Source organism: Pleuronectes platessa, chromosome 7 (genome assembly GCF_947347685.1).
Source record: "Pleuronectes platessa chromosome 7, fPlePla1.1, whole genome shotgun sequence".
Taxonomy (NCBI): domain Eukaryota; kingdom Metazoa; phylum Chordata; class Actinopteri; order Pleuronectiformes; family Pleuronectidae; genus Pleuronectes; species Pleuronectes platessa.
This window is the reverse complement of record NC_070632.1, coordinates 21,587,083-21,608,699: the sequence shown is the minus strand read 5'-3', so window position 1 is coordinate 21,608,699 and position 21,617 is coordinate 21,587,083. Positions and strand designations below refer to the sequence as shown.

The following is a 21,617-nucleotide window of genomic DNA, read 5'->3' as shown; positions in this document are numbered from 1 at the left end:
ATCCAGTACGATCCAGAGTTGTCCTCGCGGCAGTTTGGCGTTGAGTTGTCTCGTCTGACCAGCGAGGAGCGGACGGTGCCGCAGATGGTGGAGAAGCTCATCAACTACATCGAGATGCACGGCCTCTACACAGAGGGGATCTACAGGAAGTCGGGCTCCACCAATAAGATCAAAGAACTCCGTCTGGGGCTTGACACAGGTGAGAGTCACTGTGCATTCACATGCTCCTCGGAAGGTCCCACTCTTCAGTGTGTTCATGTGCTTCGAAGTTGGAATGTGGATAAAATCATGAATGCTGTAAACAAAATGTGTTGGACTTATGATTTTGGGACATTTAGACAACCCCTTGATATGTCTTTCAAATTTTGCGGCGATGGGGTTCTTGTGAGTTTTCCTAGTGGGGAACCTATTTTTCAGATTATTGGACACCACATGAACACACAATGATACCATCTCTGTAGAAGTATGACATGCAGCTGCTTCTAGTCCATATCTACCTGAAGTCTGTTCAGGCTATTCAAACAATAAATTACTGTTACTACTGCTACTTCTACTATTACTACCAGGACTACTACCACGTTTACTTCTGCTTCAATCTCTAATACTATCATTCAGCTACTTCTACTTCTAGAGCCAATTGCAGATCTACTGCTACAACTACTACAACTGCAATTTCTACTCCTACTGCTCCTGCTGCTGCTTGTATTTATTTGACCTCTACTAGTACTGCTTTTACTCCACAACACTTCTTTTGAACATACTGTAAAACTACAAGAAAGAACCACGATTGAATGTTGATTTTCTTGTGTCTCTCTTGTGTGTTCCAGATGTGAACAGTGTGAACCTGGATGACTACAACATCCACGTCATTGCCAGTGTTCTCAAGCAGTGGCTGCGTGACCTGCCCAGCCCTCTCATGACCTTTGAACTGTACGAAGAGTTCCTCAGGGCAATGGGTGAGTTCTTTTTCAGTCCCCTCAGAGGCTGTTTTAGTTTTTTATTATGTTTCTCCAGGGGCTCCTCCAGCTCATGATTTGTGCATGTTTTTTTTCCTGCTCAGGTCAGCCAGACAAGCGGGAGGTAATCCAAGGGGTGTATTCGGTGATCGACCAGCTCAGCAGGACCCACCTGAGCACTCTGGAGCGTCTCATCTTCCATCTGGTTAGGTGAGATGTGAGAAAAGAGAAAACATCAGCAGTGGCGCCTCAGACGAGACAGCCAGAATCAGAAAATTAGGTTTTGAAACAAGATCTGAAGGATGATTTGCTCTGTGAGCCAAATGTCTGTGCACTCAGCTTTTTTACTCTTGGCCAGAGAGGTCTCAGGTTCCCTTTGTATTTATTCTCACTCAGTATCAAACACTGTAGAACTAGTCATCTTGGTCACATGCCATCCTCTCAGTATTTTTGGGGAATGGGTGTCATATTCTCTCAGGCAGGGTTCTTCAACGTTTTTTCAGGCCAAGGACCCCCAAACTGATTGAGAGATGGAGCAGGGACCCCCTACTATATATATTTTATACAATTGTGTTTTATATTAAACTGGGCCTAGTGGCATGTATAAACATGGCTGCCCTGTTATTTTGCATTCAATACTAAGCTCTTCAAAGAATACACACGTTAATATATTCATATTTTAATTTTAAACGTGTGCGAGGTACAGGGCGGCCGTGCCACTCCCATTTATAAACATACATCAGCAACATTGAGCAATTAAAACAATTCAAAGATTCATGTTAATGTGTATTTAAAGACATTTTATTTTGTGGGGAAAAAATTGGTTGGAATTTTTTATTATAAATAAATCAACCATAAATCCCCCCCCCCTTCAGGAAGGATCAACATCAAGATGACTGATGTTATATTGTGGTGTGTTACAGGATCGCCCTGCAGGAGGATACTAACAGGATGTCAGCCAACGCCCTCGCCATCGTGTTTGCTCCCTGCATCCTCCGCTGCCCCGACTCGATCGATCCTCTGCAGAGCGTCCAGGACATCAGCAAAACCACTGCGTACGTCCACTGACCTCAGATTAACAGTCCCAACCATCAAACAGGGCTTTTAATAAGAGCAGCTGCCAGTTTTATTGATCAAATGAGTGTGGATATCAAACATTTTATAGAGATTCCCTATTTTACCCTTTTTCGTATTTGGATTATTTAACTCCATTTATTTTGTCTCATTCAACAGTGTGATGCTAACAAAAAATAACTAAGTTAATCATAGTGAATCATCCAGACCCTTGAAATATAAACGTTTTGATGATTATGGTTACTAATGTGTGCTAAGTGCAGTCCTTTTTTGATTGGCTCAAAGAGACTTGTATAACAATATTTGCAAACCTGCAAAGATCTAAACTCCATTATTGCGGCCTATATGCCCATACCGCAGGTGACACTGCAGCGTAGCCCAGTGACCCAACTGAAGGCTAATACATGAAAAGACTCAAATCTGTCCTGCAACCTGATTCTAATGCTGTTTAATAAATGTAATTAAAAAAATTATAACATTTCACAAAAGATAACTCAACTTAAGTCAAATTACAGAGCATTATGACAATAGTGGCTGAATGACCAGATACAATTGTTGTCATCAGAACAATGGGCTCTAAACTGCATGAATACAAACTCACATACTTCGTAATGCATGCATAAATAACTAAACAAAGAAGGATTTATACAAATCATTGTCCTAAATGGATTTCCTCCCTTTTGGAAACTCTTCTAAAGCTTCTGATGCCACAGGGAATTTATAATTACATTATTTGCAGTTTCAGCCAATACATGCACACAAGCAAAGACATGACTTTTATTTCAGCCGATTTGTTCATTGATATTTTCAAATAAATTCCAATAATATAAAGGCATTCATGGAAAAATACGTTCTTTCATTGAGTCTTACCTTAGATTTCAGATAATTGTAACATAAACAACTAAATGGCCCTGAGTAGAGCACATACCTCCTCCAACACCTAACAGTCCCCTTTTGAAACCACATTTAAAAGCACCTGCAAGTGATTGATCCTGGTTTTTATTTGGAGCTGCACTAGATTGCACATATTCATAAACACAAGTCCCTTAAACTTGTCTGATTGTTTTTGTGAAGATCTAATTCCCTGATCCAGATCTGCGCCAAAATGTATTTGGTTCTTCTCTGACCCAAACCGCATCCTTCCACCAAGTCTCTTAGTTATCTATCAGTTAGTTATTGAGAAATTTAGCTTACAGACAAACCATCAAACAAATCGACAGGGGAAAACATAACCTTGATGGTGGAGGTGAAAAATATAAGGGAGTTGTGTTTAAAGATCAGGACCACTCATTCACTCATTAACTAAAGCCATTAAGACACGGTTTATGTGTTTACTCAATTAAAAAGTGATTTAGTAAATCACTAGGGTACAGCTGAGAACTGGGGAGATAATTAATGATGTATTTACTAATAACTTGTGCAGCCCACCCTTCTATTCTCTACTTAATACATCTCTCCTCCCTCAGATGTGTGGAGCTCATCATCAACGAGCAGATGAGAAAGTACAGAGCTCGACTGAAGGACATCAGCAGTCTGGAATTTGCAGAAAGCAAAGCCAAGAGCAGACTGACCCACATCAGGAAATCCATGGTAAGACCAGACGCCAGCTGCCGCCAGTCGCCATGAAAACAAGCTTCTATGATAGCATGCATAATCCTTCTCATCTGTAGCTGAGGTGGTTCTTTTCCCACTTGCTCCTCTCACTCATTACTGAAACAGTGACAGTGGTCAGCTGCCATGGATTTCACAGTCTCAGCCATGGCAGGAGTTCATTCCTATGTGTCGATTTACATCTTTCATTCAACAGATCCTCGTGTATTTGTTAAACCCAAAGCCGCAAAAAATTACACAATCAAAGGGGGAAATTACATCTGAAATGTAATCAATAGGTCACAGTTGCGTTGTATAGAAAATATACTACTGTTGGAATGTAAAATACAGATGTTAAATTCCTTAGAATTTGCCTAAGCATGTGCAACAACCCTCTGTTTCATCTAACTTGGCTGAATAAAATCTCGTCATCATTACTACACGTTCTTCCTCTCACTCACTTAAAGTTACAGCAGATTCTCAGGAGCATCTAAAAATGCATTGACAAAAAGCAATGTCCGTATACAAAAGAAAAAACTAACTTCAGGCAAAACCTTAAGTAGGTGGCAGTGTTGCACATATTGGTCATTCAATGCATACATTAGAAATATAGGTAAGAGAAAATAATATGAGTTAAGACTAGACAAGTTGGCACTTGAGTGAGTTAGGAATAGAGTAATTAAAAGGACCAAAATATATGCAAATAATTAAACAGAGCAGCAGCAGAAACACTGTCATCACAGTGCAGAAACACAATGTACAATGTGAACTATAATTTACATTACTTCTGGTAAGGAAATTATTATGAATATTTGAAAGCAAATCAAACATCAGTCAACGGTTGCTCCACATGTACATGGAGAGAGCAGAGAACATCCCTCTGGGGTCGACTATACTTTATACCATAACTTCATATAATCCCATTATTTGGGATATGGAGACTGATATGGAGGGAACCAACCAAATGCAGCTCAGTTTTACCTGAACATCAGGAAATCAAATCTAATTACATAACCTTCACCGCTCCACAAACCCTAATCTGTCCTTCCTTCCTTCCTTCCTCCACCCCCTCCCCTCCCTCCAGAAACCAGTACTAATTGCTGTTAGGTTTATGAGCATTACCCGCACTGCCACCCCGGTATGTATGCCCCCCCCCTCACTCCATGTGGCCGCCCACCGTCCGTCCCGTCCTATCCGTCCGTCTATCTACCTCGTCCACTCATCTACCGTCTGTAGCGTCCAGTCAACGTGGTCATCACTGCTGTCTGTCAACGTGTTCGCTTCTAGCTGTCCGAATGTTTAGTGAGGATAATGTGGATATTTACATTTTCACATTAAACCTCCCTAATATTTCACGTTATATGGAGATGTCTATTTTTTATGACCGACCTGACGCAAATCTGTGAGTTCTTGTATTTTTGCTTGCTTTGCTAAAGTATTTAGTGAAAAAACTTTGCTAGTTTATTAATAACTTACAAATCGCAACACAATTGAGTATCAATTGATTTAAGTGATTCTTATGAAGCCAGAATTTGCTTAAAACAACTATGAATGTTTTGTCCCACAGAAATACTACCGCTAGCTTGATAGCATAAGCATTTCTCGTGATAACAGCTGGATGTTAGCTTGGTTTGGCTTAATTCTTCACTTGGAAGTGAAACAGTGAAAGTATAAATGCCATACTTTAAAAGATATCTAAAGTGATTCTTATTTAGTTCATTATATCCATGAATTAATTATAATAAAGATGCAATAGAGTAGAAACTCATGATAATAGAAGAATAATCATGTTTTAATGAGAAAGAAGTCTTACTTATATTCTTAGGAGATAACCAGCAAGGACAGCCCATGCTCACTAGAGTTAGATATTTACAAAACCCTTTTAAATATCACACAGATGTAACATGTGAAGGTCAGTCGACCACTGCCAATCATTTCCTCCTCTTCAAAAGAGGCAGTTTCTTTGGAACAGATACAGTTTCTTAAACAGTCTTTATAAAGTCCTGATACTTGTGGTGCTGATGAGCCAAACGATAAAGTATTTTGTTATTTGTGAAACCTGGACTAAAGTATAACTTAGCAAGATGCTTCATATTCCTCATTTAAATGCAGAAAACAGCTGATCCTCCAATATTCCCCTTGTAAAATCACACGTAACCTAATATTATGACTTATCTCACTTTAAGTGGCCCTAATACTCGTTTTATGATTGGCTGGTGGTTGTTTGTGTTGAGCGCTCAGGCACATACAGCAGTCAGGCTGTAGCTCCACTGTCGACACTGACAACTCTTTGCCTTCTGTTTCTGCCTCACGACTTACTAACATGCAGCCTAACACAGCTAAACTTAAGGTAATGCCCACCTGTGTGTGTGCGTGTGTGCGTGTAGTTAGTATTTGGTCAAAACATCCAGCTGTCCTTAAAGCGAGTCCACTGTCTGTGCTTCATCACTGTCACTGTCAACAGCAGACTGATTGTTGTTGTTGGTCACCCTGGGCGAATACATTCTCATGCTTTGTAACTCTTTGTGTGTTTATCTGCAGAGCATAGGCCGCGTTCGACAGAGCAGCACCCACACGCCCTCGCCTCCTCTCAGCCCCCGAGCATCTTCTGAGCTGGATGGAGACAGTGCAGGAGGAGGAGGAGAAGGAGAAGGAGGAGAGGATGCAGCAGAGGCTGGGCTGAATGAGCCACAGCAGCTGGCGATGCAGCAGGAGGAGCGGATCCTCACTGAGCAGATTGAGAGTCTGCAGAAAGAGAAGTAGGACGTCTCTCTGCTCGGATTATTCACATCATATGACGCTGAAAGGGTTTTTTCTTGAAACTCTTAGGTGGGATACATCTTTTGCACAGGTTGCCCAAGCACCAACAAGTTATGACAAGCATAACCAAAAGCTTAGTTGAAAGAACATGATATTTGATCAAACAAATCTCAATCAATAATTCTGCCAGACGGATTTTAATTAAAATATCACTTACGAGACCATTTTCTATAGATTTTAGCTGATGCACCGTTCTATAAATAGTACAAAACTACTCCAATAACATGTGGTAGCGCTGAGTTAATATTTGTCTGTTTGTCCCATGTTGCTTTTGTTGCGGGTGGAAATCAAAGGAGAGGAGTCGTCGTTCTCAAGTTGAAATTAAGCAAGTTTGTTCAGAGGTCACAGGTCAGGAAAACGCGGTGTCCAGCAATTGAACATGCATGGGTCTCTAGTTCTACGCAGCAGGCTGCAAAGGAAAAGAGGCGCTTAAACAGAGTGCACACATAGGTTATATATTGATATATTGGGCGTGTCAGGGGTTCTTCTTGGATTGGTCAAAACTAGATAGAGGCCGCTGCATCTAGACGGGGCAGTGCCTCATCCTCTTGGAATGTCGCATGATGAAGAAATCGTACGTGCACTCCGTTGTCGTGGTTACCAGAGGTCATAATGTTCCTGCCTCAAAGCAGCTGCCTTAGTGTGTTGTGGGGGAGAGATTTTAGGCCAAGGTCTGCTCATTATCTGCTGTTGGTGTTCTACTTTGTGTGTGTGTATGAATTGAAACGGGGAGCTGGGATGTGTGGTACAAAGTGTTGACTGTTCTACAGAGTGTAATAAAAGCTCAAAGGACATGGTATGTGTAATGTACAGTGGTATATATCAATACTTTCAAGTCGTTACTCTGCTTTAGATGTGTTGTATGGATTACATGGGCAGTGTCAGGCGTGTTGGTTTATCATAAATATGAGCAGATGAGCCGAACTCGGTTTGTTCAATCAAGTATTTATTTAGAAAGCAATGAAAGGTATCAATCAGCAAAGCAATGGGCATCCAACAAGTGGCATCAGAACAGGAGACCCATTAGAACGCATCAAACAGCCGGCGCCTGTCTATTTTATAACAGTTGATCTTGGTTCTTCCTCCTCGAAAGTGTGCAGGCGTAGGCCATCCACTTGGTGTTGGAATCCAGGAAGTGACAAGTCTCAAAATGGTCATCTCTTGACCAGCCTTGACACAGCTGATGGCATGTGGGCCAACGTAGTTGACAATTGGAGAAAAGATTATTGTGTTCTTGCTATATCAAAACAATGTTCTGTTTGTACAGACATTCACAACAACTTAGCCAAACAATGTCACTCCGAACTTCCCCAGATGGGACAGCTCCTGGACTCTGTCTGATGTTGAATGGAGCTGAGGGAATTATTTAATATCAGAAGTTAGAATTAAGAACAATTAAAAGATTCATTATTAACACTACGCAGCAAGGGTTATTTATTAATCATTTGCGTGAAGGCCTTATCTGGCTCAAACTGCTTCTATCTTTATTCATTTAGAGTTCAGTTAGACACAGACTATAGTTAAAATATTGAAATCCTGACAGCAGAGACACACACACACACACACACTTACCATGATAAAAGCCCTAAAGTTCCGGTTTGTGTGTGTCTCTGCAGGGAGGAGCTGACGTATGAGATGTTGATCTTGGAGCCGCGGGTGTCTGACGATGAGACTCCTGAATCTGAAGCCTCCATCGGCACAGCAGACAGCTTTGAAAATATTACCATGGAGACCAAAGGAGCTACGTCCGACCCCTCGGGTAATTGTGTGTGCTTTTCAATGTTTGTGTACATGCGTGTGTGTGTATTTCTGAAAGTCACTTAGAATTAATCCCAAAAACCAACAGTACATTTTAGTGTCAATGCCTGGGGATTCAAACTCCAACTCAGATGCCCCAGAAAGAGAGGCACCAACTTTGACTCTTTTCTAAATTTCACCAGTGGCAAGACATAAGGACACAATGTGATTTAGGAATGCATGGGATTGCCATACTGTCATAGCTGGACTGCAAACTGAACACCCGAATGCCCTCATAATAATCACAGGTGACTTCAATCCTGTTTGCATGGATAAAACACACAATTCACCCAGTATGTCACCTGCCAAACCCAGAGGGGAAGGACCCTGGCCCTGCTCAATGCTAACGTTACGGATGCACATGGCTCTTCCCCCCTCCCTCCTCTGGGGTGATCCGATCACAACTTGGTTCATCTCACCCCCTGCTATGTGCCTCCTTAATGAGAAGAAGAGGGCTTTCAGAGGTGACAACAGGGATGCGCTGAGGACTACTCAGAAGGACCTTCAAATCCAGATCAAGGAGATAAAGACAGCTACAGGAGGAAGCTGGAAGCTAACTCCAGCTGAACAACATGAGGGGGGGCTGGTGTGGAATGAAGACCATCACCGGCTTCAGAACATCTAGCGGCAGAGAAGCTGAGGGCAGCTTGGACATGGCCAATTTGATACAGCAGCCCCTGCCCCCCCTAACTCTTCTGCAGTCGTTCTTCAAACACCACTCCTCCCCTAGCTCCCTGACTGTCCCTCAAATTGCTGTGAGGATCCCCCCTCCCCCTCCTCCTTACACCTCCTGTTGCTAACAAGCTACCTGTCTTCTTCCTGGCGACTCTAACCCCCCTCCTCCCCAGCCGGCATCCTCTGAAGTGTCCTTCACACCTCAACATGTTGGAAGACAGCTGAGGAAACTCCACTCAGGCGAGGCTGCGGCCCCGATAGTGTCAGCCCCACGTCTTCAGAGGGTCCCTTAGCTGTGAAAGATATCCTGCCTCGTTTCTGTGCCAAAGACGCCGTGTCCTAATCATAAAGACCCCGGAGAGAGTCCTGGATAAGCTCAGGCCCATGTACAGGCCAGACCTGGATCCCATCCAGTTATCCCCCCAGCCCCGCCATCATCTACCTGCTGAATCATGTCTACGCCCACCTGGAGAAGCCGGCTTGCACTGTGAGGGTCATCTTTTTTTTACTTGTCCAGTGCTTTCAACGCCATCACACCAGCTCTACTGGGCGAGAAACTCACAGCGACGCAGGTGGATGTCCCCGTTGTGAACTACCTGAATGGCAGACCGCACTGTGTGGGCGTGCAGCACTGTGTGTCTTTAACACTGGGGCCCCACAGGGGACAGTCCTCTCTCCCTCTCTCTTCCCCCTCTACACCACGCTCTAGCTGTCATGTAAATGCACAGATTTGTTCTTTTCTCACTTTTGTTACATTTGCTCTTTTGATGATACCTATTTAATTTTTAATGGAATATCTGTGTCTAAACAGTGTTTTCTAATCCCTCTCTCTCTCTCTCTTGTTTTGTCTCTCGACACAGAGCCCGGCACTTATCGCTCCAGAAAGTCGGAGGCAAAGAGCAGACGAGCTCTGCATCGCCAGCCGGATTCCCAGGACTCAGCAGACTCCATCTCCACGTTCTCCTCATCCTACCACGCCTCCTCTTCTCTCTCCTCCAATGCCTCCGGCTCTCCGTCCCCTCACTACCGGTTTCGCTCGTCCTCTTCCGGGCCGCTGCTCACCTCCTGCAGTTTGGGGACCACCCCCCTGGGCGAGGCCGAGGCAGGTCACAGGGGTGGCAAGTCCCAGCACAGGCTCCGGCTGAGCCGCAGCTCACCACGCGAGCCCTCGGGAACCCACCGGAGGGAGTCTGAATTCAGCTCCGGGCCACAGCAGCTGGTTCTGTATGGCAGCAACGAGTTCATGGTGTGAAGCCAAGGAGGGAAGACGCCTGCCACCGCCTGTTGGAGAACAGGAGGATGTGCGAGAAGTGGGAGGAGGGAGAGTCCAGGGATGGATGAGGCTGGTCATGGGGCAAGGTTCATGCCAAATGTCGACTGCTGCCCCTCCTCTGTTCCCCCCCCCCTCCTCCCCTGGTCCAGTCAAAGCAGAAACCTGTGAGAATAACAAAAGACTGGACGTACCACACAGAGGGACAAGACAATTAAGATGGTCAAAGACTGACGACTAATGTGAATAGAGGGAGTGAAGTGAAACAGTTTTTGACCCTCTGATCTCAGTGCTGTTTGACCCCTGCTGGAGCACCAGGGGTCAGTTAAGGGAGAGAAGAAGAAGAAGCAGAAGAAGGGAAGGACGGCTGGAGAGACACAGAAAAAAAAAACACTCCTGCAAAGCCAAATCTGATAGTGCCCTGTCTTAATTTTTTTGCATGTGGTCAGGTGGTAAAGCCAACCCCGAAGAAATGTAGCCATACTGACTGAACTGGCGGACATTTTGTCTGTAACCAGCACCAAGCTTTTCACGTTTACACAGGACAAACCAGCCAGGAGGCTGCATGCTTCTCCATCACACTTTTTCCTATGTCAATCTGAAGAAACTGTACAGAAATATGTCACAGCTCTATGTTATATATTATTGTTATTATTATTATTGTTATTACTATTATTATTATTATTATTATGTTACAGAGGAAAAGGGTGAACATAGAAAGAAACTCCAGTGCTGCTCCTGGGCCGTTCATTGTTGATTTGCCTGATTTCCTCTTCTCTCGTTTTGCAAAGGGAAGTGTCCGGAATTCAGGTTCCTTTTTTTGTGTCTGTGCTGGTTTCATCCAGTTTCCTTCCCTTTGCCTTTTTTTCTCTTTTCCTATATCCCAATGATCAGAGCCAGTCTTGGGTGACCTCGGGTTGTACTCTTCAGAAATAACAGAAGGAAATTGGCCGTCAGTCTGTGCTACGTGTTGGGTGTTTTGTATCTGCCTGTCCCTGCAAGCTCTCTGTTTTCTGTCTGTTTCATTCAGAAGCATCAGTGTTACTTTTGTCAGGACTTGAATATTTTTTTAATATATACTATTGCTGTATTATACATTGGTGTTGTTACTGATATCAAAGATGTCATGTTTTTTGCTGTCAATATTGTTTCATGGTTTATTTTTGTTCAGATGAACGCCTGACTGTGCGTGTGTGTGTGTGCCTGAATGAATGAATAATTCATGCCACTGTATCAGCTCCCTCTCGGTGCATGTATAGTCGTCTCTATACACACTTATAGGTTTCCCCTATTATTCCTATAAGGGTGGGAAATCTCTCCAACCATCATGTCACACTAAATCTAACCCAGTTATACCAAATAATGTTTCAGATTTTCACTGCACCTTTGGGGGAAACTTCTCCACACACATACTCACTCCGTCCATGTTGTCCTCTGAGCCGTCCGCCATTCATTCTTCTTCTTCTCAAACACAAGCGTAGCTCTTCCATCCTCCTGTCTCCCGGCTCTGGCTGTGAAAAGTAGCATTTAACCTGCAGACAAAGAAGTAGCATCTAACTCAGACTGTCCTTGTGTTTTCTGCAAAATCCTAATCTCTCTCTGTCTCTGTCCATGCAGTGTCAGTGTAATCTTCAGTTTAACGGACATACTCAGTATCTTAACAGCGATGATGTCTCTGTACTAAAGCTGCAATATCCCTCCTCGCTTGCTGCGTCTGTGATCAGATCCCCGTGGGCGACTCTCGTTCCGATCTCACCAACACAATCCGTGTTAATCGACTTTTCCTTGAAGCTGGAAGTCTCCGTGAAGACTGTGCTGATCTCAGGTGTGAGATGCAGGTGTGGAGACTTGCAATGTGTTGTCTTTTTATAACATTAGCTCTAGACCTGTAGGAAAGAAGAAAAAAGTCTGTTTCGAAGGTGAGATGAGAAGACAAAACTGATTCCTGGTCAAATATCGAAGCTGGTATTTGGACATGTCTATGCTGTCTATATGGCATTCTGCAAAAAAACTAAAAGAAAAGAAAAAAAAGTGAATGTACCTGTCACTGGAAGACATGCTGTGCTTTCTCTGGTTGTTTTTGTTCCTCTTTTATACACAGTGTATGTACTATTTATGATCATGCTTTTGGGGTGTACATTGATTTAAAAGAATCTGTTATATAAGGTGTTATAAAAGGATATATTATCCTATGTACGGTTCATTATCTACTATTAATCATGGCAACATTTTATCAGGCCACGATGGGTCTGTCATGTTTGTGCTATACGAAGCAGAAAAAAAAAAGAAAAGCGTTGTGTCTCATTGTCTGCACCACTTTGGACACGGTTATGTATAAGGTGCAATTTGTGTTATATTTCCTTTTTTAATTATACGAACATGTCAATGGTTGTAAGAAAAAAAAAAAGACTTTATGGGGGAAATTTCATCTGCTTATTAAAGAAGCAAAACTGCTGCCAAACACACTTTGAGTTGTGTAATATTTGTATAAATGAATAATACTTTGTGTATTTTTTTTCCGTAAACAAAGTTATATTTGCATTCCCTGCTACTTAATGAAAAATATTGTGTGCATCCTTGAGGCCTTAAAAAACATATAGGGTGCAACATCCTTCTCGATCAAACATTAACACGGATTATTTTTATGTTTGACTCAGGCAGCCACTGATGTCTTATGCAGAAGGTTTGAATGTAGACTTGATGCATCAAGGAGACCAGAAGGTGGAACGATATGCAAACGCTGACAAAGTAACTCGAGCAACTCTCATCCCCAAGTCAGAAGATGTCTCCCACATCGCCCAGTACATCTCCCTCTACTTGCGTCATCTATTCTAACAGCACATCATGGCGAGAATTGCTGTCAGTCTATGTTATAGGGGCATATACAGTAATGTGTGAGGATGGTGAAAAATTCCTCAACAATATGTGTTTAATCATTCACTATCTTTTGATATCACTTCATTCATTTAAAACCAATAGTTTCAAGTTATCCGCTCTGCTGCCGAGTTACCAGACCAAAAGACTCCACTTCCCATCCTGCCCCGGGGCTAAAAACCGAAACCAGCCGAATAGGAGAGAAAGTTCCATTTCCATGAAAAGAGGTGTTAGTTTCAGTTCACGAAAAACAGGCACGGAGAAGCAGCGACTGGAGCGAAGAGAAAGAATCCTAGAAAGTGAGTTTAATCAGCTGACCGACTGTCCCGCTGTCAGCTTCCAAATCTACTTTCAACAGATATCTTACTGAGAGTTAGTTTCTATTCAACCCTGATATTCTGTTCTGACCCTCCTGCAGATGTCTTCCAACTCTACCATCGTGTTCTTCGACCTGGAGACAACTGGATTAGGTAAAGGTTTCTTCCTCCTCATCGGGCCTCACATTATCTATTAAACTCCAAATGACCGTTTCATCATGTCTTTAAAAATACTTAGTGTTATAATAAGCTGCCTCAAGAACATGCGCCTATTATAATATTTGTGTTTCTAAAGTAACCCTTCATTTTTCAGGTTTGAGGTTTATGCTTGATCTTTGAAGCTTGGTCCACTTACTGGAAGTCTTCTGTTATATTCGAAGATTTCAAAATAGCTTAAGACTTCAGGTAAGTGGACCAAGCTTCTAATAAGAGCAACAGATGTTTGTAATGTTCAAGCCCTGTTGTGGATGTGTGTGTGTGTGTGTGTGTGTGTATATATATATATATATATATATATATATATATATATATACATACATACACACACACACACACATATATATATATATATATATATATATACATACATACACACACACACACACATATATATATTGAGCTTTTGTAATATTGCTGGTGAAGGAAATTCTATTGCAATAATTATTGATATTTCTTTAGCACAGTCCTATTTGGTAAATGTTATTTTTCTCTTGTTTATTCTGTTATACAAGTTGAAACAGTTTTTTGTGGTTTCAACATAAAAAAAAAACAGTTATGGAAAGACCCAGAATATTCTGGTCAGAACTTTGAGTGAAACATGTCAAGGCATAACCAAGAGGGCCACAGCTAGACACTCTTATAACGCCCCCTAGAGGCGGCAGATAATGCCTGTTGCACACTAGAGGATTTCAAATCTTAGCTGATTTGGAAAACGTTGGAGACCACAGACATGACGACAGATGTGAGAATGTATCCCTCATAATGACCCTAAAATAAGTTATTGCATTAATTTGGATGAATATGTTTTGTTATGTTTTTATAAAATATACTGCGGCCATGTGGTCGTTTGTGAAAACCTGGAAAATTGGTGCGTTTATATTTCAGGTGTAACGGTCGAGGTGCTCGGAGGAAAAAAAGCTGATAACAGCCAATGAAAGTTTTATTATGGATTGTTGATTTACCTTCCACTCAAGACATAACAAGGATAATGAAATGGATAATTATATGTCTGTTCCTTACGAACATCAAAGGCATTATTGCACTCATGATGGGTCACCATGAACAAGAGTGAGATTTTTTTAATAGGAGCCGGTTTTGAGTGCCAAACTGAAAATTGAGCTGACTTCCCTTTAATAAAAAAAAAATTATAACAATCTAAATCTAACAAACACCTAACATTTCTCCAGTTTTATAACGTATACCCTAATAAACCAACAGTTTAGCATCTGCATATATGGCCCCTCACCTTTAGGCTGGAGTTTTGTTGTAAAACATTTTTCTAAGAACACAGGATCATCCAGTGATCCAATGATCTCGAGTTGTCACATGACTCTTGATGAAAATGAGGAAATATCGTTCAAAAACAAGAGGAAGAAGAGCTTGAGTTGCTGAAGCCCAAATTATGCTGTTTTGACCTCTGAGTATACAGATGTGCCTGATGTCACTGTGTTTGTGTTTAAATCTTTGGTAGTAGCTGGGGTACACGTGCATCAAGGTCACTCTCATGTGCAACAGATTCCCCGTGACTGGTAGACTGACTTAAGAATGAAACCTGTTCTCAGCTTCATAATGCAGCAAAGACCTTTATTTGTCCTGGCTGAGCAATTTAAAGGCACAGAGAGCAAAACAAGATAGAAACAATGACATCAGTACAATGACCGCGGAGAGATAAATAATCTCTCATGCTAAAATGTGTGTTCTGCTTCATTATGAAACTGGGCAAATTAGAATATGGGGGGCCACCTAGTCCAGATAATTCATTGGGGAAATGGCGAGAGAGGGCATTAGCCTTGATGGAGGTCTGTGTCTTCTTAGTTTGCATTTTTTTACCTCAGTATAACTCAGTGTCACTGGGAAGCTAAATGACAGGGAAACCGTAAATTGGAATGGAGGTGGCCCTTTTAACTGTTTGATTAAAATCTATATTCTCAACTCAGTTTGTGGAGCCACAGATTTGTTTCTTTCTTTAAACTGCAATTTCAAATAAACTAATTTCATTATTTAGTCATGAATAAAGTAATGTGGTTCTAAAACGTATTGGCTGTTTAATGCTGATTTTGAATACATGTCTTTAATTATAATAATTTTATGATTAATATTTCATTCGTAAATATTTTATACTTTCTTTATTACCCATAAAATCGTGTGTATTTATTCACAGATTAATATATAATTTGATAAGAAATGCATTTTTGCTTTTCTTGTCGTTCAGCAGAAAAAAATATGTATATTTGTATTTATATTTTATCTTTCCCGATATCCCCCATTAATCAGACCCTCCTCTAATTTCAGACACCAACGTGTGTCACATCACCCAGTTGTCTGCTGTCTCTGGAGAGAGGCTCTTTAACGTCTACACCCTTCCCTCCCGCGCCATCACTGAGGGCGCCCAACGGGTTACAGGCCTCACCGTTAGCAATGGTGACCTGTTTCTCCGTGGGAATCTTCTGCACACCATCCCGGTCTACGAGGCTCTCACCTCTTTTATCGCCTTCCTTCAATCCTTTCACAGTCCCATTCTGCTGGCGGCCCACAATGCCAAGGGCTTTGATGCCCCCATTCTCACCAGAGTGCTGCTGCAGAACCACCTCCTGCAGGAGTTCCAGCAGGTGGTGTCTGGGTTCTTGGACACCTTACAGCTGAGCAAGTGGCTCCATCCTGATCTGCCCGGACAATCCCAGCCATTTCTGGTTAGTTACTTCCTTGGATGGCCCTACGATGCTCATAATGCCACGGAGGATGCCAGGATGCTACAGGAGCTGTACAAGATATGGAATCCTGATCAAAATAATGTCTTGAGAAGTAGTTTTACTGCAGCCCTAATGTCATAAAAAACATGAATTTATAGAAAATGAGAGGCAAGTCAGATTTCTGTGATGCTAGACAAATAATGCGACTCTAAATCAAAGGTACTTTGTGTGTGTTGTTTCTTCTTTTAATTTTGTACTAATTGATACTAAGTATCATGTTTTATACTCTCAGGTCTTGATTCTATTCCAGGATTTGTATTCCTACAAGAGTCATTAAACCATTTCTTTTAAACTTTCCTCGTCATGTTTGTATTGTTTGAATTTGGGGCTAAAGCATGGAACATGCTGTGTTTTGTTTAAAGAGCATGATTGTCACATTTTTCCCTGACTGCCATTCTTTCTAGATTTGAAGACATTGACCCATACAAAATCTTCAAGTCGTTTTTCCAAGGGATTGTTGCAATGCATTCTGTGAAATGTAGGAAACCTCTGTCACGAATGAGCAGAGACGATATTGATAGTTTTTTACATCCATTGTTAAGAAGTGATTCTGAGTCTTTAAATGTAGAATGTAGTTTCCCTGAATGACTTTCAGTGAAGCTTTGTTAGTATCATGCACAGCAGGTAAAATGTTGTCTTTTAGTGAAATGTATACAGATGTTTTGCTGGATTTATACTACTGATAGTACTTATATTACATTACATAACATTTCGTTTAGCTGACGCTTTTATCTCTTGATATCTCAGTGTATTTACAGACTAGTGGCCAATTTTATTCTTATTCTACACTTTATTCACAAAACATAAATTACCTTATAAAATGCCCTAATTAAAATGTGTTTTTACATTTGTAGAGACATTTTTGTATGAGGAGCATTTTTGATTATCCTTTGGACTAAGAACATTTCAGATACAGTAGGCAGCGACATTGTTGGGGTTACAGCTGGTGGTATAGCAAACGTGCAGAGACAAAAATAAACAAAGGATTGCAGTAAAAATCTGTAATCATTGAGGAACATATATAAATCAGAAAGAGTCGGACTACAACGTGTTTTTAATTCAAGCTGTGTTCATAAAATAAAAGCAAGGGTATATTAAAATGTATAGAAAAGCTCAGTTTGAATGTCTGCGTACTGCGGGGGTTTAAATAACAACATGTGAGATTTACCCATACCCTTGCTGTTCGTGTGAATGCATATATAATATGTAAGATTTGGCTCCAATAATGATTGATATATCAGCATATATCCTTTTGACTTATTTGACATTTAAGCAATAAATTAAATTTTAATTTCGACAAGTTTATTAGTCAGAATGGCTCACTTCTTCCAATGAAAGAAAAAAAGTAAGTGATTATAATGAGCAAATAAGTGATGATTATGAGATAGTCAGCGATGATTACGTCATTGCGGTTCTGCTTTGCGTTGCGATGAATCTTTTATTTTGAAAATGTTGGGATTTCCGGTCTAGACCGTCGCCGCACTGGTGTTTAAAACATGGCGGGGGAGTTTTCATGATGGAACACACGAAGCGTCACGTCGCTGTAAATAAGCTACACACATTCTGTTTAAATACAAGCTGTCGGTACCTCTGCCTTATATGGACAGCATGTGAGAGTCAGCTATTATAAAGTGTGGCGTGATGCAGGAGTCACAGTCTGTGGTTTTCTTTGACCTGGAGACGACTGGACTGGGTAAGACCACTAACACCAGTAAAGGGACTGACTGCAGTTATCATGTTGTCTCACATTCAGTCCCAGCCTCACCACATCCTGACTGGGACTCACGGATATAGGTCTGATAATATATCATTATATTTGTTTACATCGTGGCAATGGCAATCAGCAGCCCCTGTGATTGGATGGACTAATAACCAATAGTCAATTACTCTAACATGGGAGAAAGGTAAAACCCGTGATTATGCGCACACAAGTTCTGCTGTCGCCTCCAGAGATAATGATCAGAATCAACACAAAAGTGTGTGTGTGTGTGTGTGTGTGTGTGTGTGTGTGTGTGTGTGTGTGTGTGTGTGTGTGTGTGTGTGTGTGTGTGTGTGTGTGTGTGTGTGTGTGTGTGTGTGTGTGTGTGTGTGTGTGTGTGCGCGCGCGCGTGTTCACATGTTGGACCCAAATTGTGGAAATCGAGGGCTAAATTTTTTAAGGCCCCTTTTTTAATCGTCTCCACTGAGTAAATAATAAAGGAAGGTCATACCAGAGCTACTTTTTGACCTCACACCACCCGGTCACACAACACTGTCAGAGGCTTGAGTTATTTCTGTGTCACCTCTACCTCGTCCTTGAACTGCAGGTGCTAGAGAAAAACAGGTCTTACATTTTTAGAAAAAGTCTTAAATTTACTTCAGAAATGTCCTATTAGCTGTTAAATGTTTGTGTGTGGGACTGTGTGTTGCTCTCACACTGTGTGTGAATCCAGAATGTGTTAATTCAATCATTAGGGACACTTTACATGCCCAACAGTCCCCTTATGAAACCACAATCAAAATCACAGGATCCAGATTTTTATTATTCCCATAAATATCACTTCCCTAACTGTGCCAGATTTTCTTTTTGAATGGATATTCATTCATTATTCCCTCAGAGAAACCAATGAAGATGAAAAATAAACACTGTACCTCAAATTGGATCTGCCACTGATCCAGATCTACACCAAAAGTGAATGGATTCTTCCTTGGGTCATGCCTCACCCCTAAAATTGTTCATGGAAATCAATTCAGTGGTTTTTGCATAAGCCTACTAACTAAGAAAGAAGGACTGAAATAGAAAAATTCTGGTATTTTTTGCTCAATTAAGATCGTAGAGGATTCATCAGTTCTCATAACTGTCATTAGTAGCGGGCGAAGAAGACAATAAAACCATGACAATACTGAGAGACTATAAACACCTGGCTGCCATTGTGTTTATGCTTTACATTTCTGAGTCTGGTACATTTCTGTAGGCAGGGGTTGAAACCAACGAGCAGGGCAGTTAATGTCAAATTGCATTTTGTTTTAAATTTAGTCTTAAACGTGATAAAGTGTTTTTTCAGGTGTATTTCACTGAATTAGCCTAAACAGACATTCTAGTTTTTTCCAGGTAAGTTACTATTCCAGCGTGACATAGTATGTGTGAATTTGAAGTTGATGTTGCACTTATCTTCCAATGCCCCATTAATAACTTCCTGTTGTCAACTCCTTTCTTACATAACAGCCTACAATCGTATTGGGATTTTATAATCGGCTGCTTTAACACTCTAAACTTTAGACTAAACAAATCCTCTGAAGCTTGTTTTTATTTCACCAGGTCAGACTTGTGACATCGTCCAGCTAGCGGCAGTGAGTGGAGGACACTCGCTCAACCTCTACGTCCTCCCTCGCTGTCGGATGGAGCGGGGAGCAGCCAGAGTCACTGGCTTCAGGGTTCGCAGACAGAGGCTGTATCTCCATCGCCAGCTCGTCCTCACCAACTCCCTGCGGGAGGTCCTGGTCTCCTTCATGGCTTTCCTCCGAATGCTCGGACGCCCGCTCGTCATCGGCCACAACATCCGGCGCTTCGACTGCCGCGTGCTGTCTCGAGCTCTTGACGAACTGGACCTCAGAGCAGGATTCAACTCATCGATCTCGGGCTGCGTGGACACTCTTCCACTGGCCCGTGAGGTGCTGAGGGACCGCTGCCTCAAGAGCTTTCGACAGGAGAGTCTGGTGAAGGAGCTGCTGGGTGTGACCTACAAGGCCCATGATGCTTTGGAGGACGTGCGGGCATTGCAGGCTCTCTACAGTGTGCTTCAGCCCCCACCAGAGTTGGTTTGTAGGCACATGTTTACTCTGGAGACCATGGCACGCAAAGCAGGTGTGAAAGCTGCCAAAGCTAAAGTTTCCGGCCAGATGCCAGTACAGCGCCCCCTGTGGGAGCACTTAAGACAGGCTGTGAAGGTCACAGAGAGCAAAGCAGAGGACAATAATGAAGAAGTTAATGGATTATAAGATATTTTACATCAATGACTTTTGAAAAACCGATGAGGCCAAAAGACTGGCAGCTCCTACCAGAGTGTACAGTTTACATTGTGTCCCACAGTAGAACTAATACAACTCACTGCATCATAACAAGAGGCTCATGTTTCCTTACAGGTTGCTGGTGGAACATGAAGGGTCAGTAATGCTATCATCAAACATGCTCATCTTCTTTATTGTGGCAACAAGGAAAACAAGAAAAGTCCAGCAACAGTTTGTCAAAGCTTTTGAAAGGTGATCACACAGTACTTCTCCTTTCAACACTCGCAACTGGGCCTCATAGAACCTTTAGTAACTAACGGTTCTATGAGTTTAGTTCAATGAGACCCTTTTTATTAGAGTTTATCTTTAGAATCAGATGAACATCCTATGTATTTATTCCAAAAACATTCACATAATTTGCGTAACATCCTGTACATGATTTCATTTGTGGAAAAAAAATTGTACTTATTATGTTTAAAGGAGTTTTGATGAACAATTTGATCGGAGGTAAATGAATTTGTTAATAAATGTATATATCCTAAATTGTAGAGTTTGCTTATAAGTACTTGATTTAACAGAAATTGGATATTTAGAGAAGAGGAGCTCCAAAGAATTGGGTCAGGACTTTCCCCAGAGTTTGCCTCTCACTCAAGGAAGTAGCAGGAGATTCTCTGGTCAGATGAGTGCGTTCACAACAGCAACAAATCCTCCAGAGTGTTCAGGTGATTCCGCTGGGGAGACCGCGTGTTTAAATATGAATCCATTGTGTCTCTCTGTGTCTCTCTGTCCCTCTATCTCTGTGTGTCTCTCTCTGTAACTGTGTCTCTCTAAAGAGGAGGCAGGAGTATGAGCTAACAAACAAGAACCAGCTCATCATGAGTGAAACTGAGAAAAGGAGCACTCTTGCCAACGCCTACATCGACTGCCTGGCTGCCAAATAAAAGGAGCTGAAAAAGAGTCGGGCAGAAACACTGGAGTAGAAGTCGAAGCAGGAGACGACTCCAACTGAGGGACTGAGCTGCAGAAAGGTGGAGGCCGTCAACAGAGACAACAGGTCTCTAAAAGAACAAGTTCACCAAATGAGAAGAACGGACGAAGCTCGAGGAAGTAGTGAGACATAAGTACGAGCTGATAAAGACTGAAACAAAGGAGAGACAAGCTTCCACCAAATCATACCTGGCCTTCTTTGAAGAGATAAGATAAGATACATTTATTGATCCCAAACACATGCACAATCACACGACGGGCAGAGTAGTATTTGTCTTCTGCTTTTGTCCCATCTGGTGAA

The 21,617-nt window shown here is 41.8% G+C and overlaps 2 protein-coding genes across 7 annotated transcripts in view; both read left to right on the top strand.

The window, feature by feature from the left end:
* LOC128444636 (unconventional myosin-IXAa) overlaps positions 1-12,647 on the top strand; it is a 136,614-nt gene extending 123,967 nt beyond the window's left edge. For 5 of the 6 annotated variants that reach the window (XM_053427208.1, XM_053427207.1, XM_053427209.1 and 2 more), the window contains 9 exons: positions 7-199; positions 828-956; positions 1,061-1,166; positions 1,880-2,011; positions 3,497-3,620; positions 4,705-4,758; positions 6,162-6,379; positions 8,057-8,199; positions 9,773-12,647. In XM_053427208.1, coding sequence (XP_053283183.1) covers positions 7-199; positions 828-956; positions 1,061-1,166; positions 1,880-2,011; positions 3,497-3,620; positions 4,705-4,758; positions 6,162-6,379; positions 8,057-8,199; positions 9,773-10,164 — 1,491 coding nt within the window. In that variant the 3' untranslated portion in view covers positions 10,165-12,647. The remainder of the gene's footprint in view (positions 1-6; positions 200-827; positions 957-1,060; positions 1,167-1,879; positions 2,012-3,496; positions 3,621-4,704; positions 4,759-6,161; positions 6,380-8,056; positions 8,200-9,772) is intronic. The other variant, XM_053427206.1, reaches the window with a different exon arrangement.
* Positions 12,648-17,825: 5,178 nt separating this feature from the next.
* Positions 17,826-20,843, top strand: LOC128444894 (uncharacterized). Its single transcript, XM_053427580.1, has 2 exons — positions 17,826-18,035; positions 19,641-20,843. Exons 1-2 carry the CDS (start codon positions 17,984-17,986, stop codon positions 20,318-20,320), a joined length of 732 nt encoding a protein of 243 aa, XP_053283555.1. The 5' UTR covers positions 17,826-17,983; the 3' UTR covers positions 20,321-20,843.
* Positions 20,844-21,617: the final 774 nt, after the last annotated feature.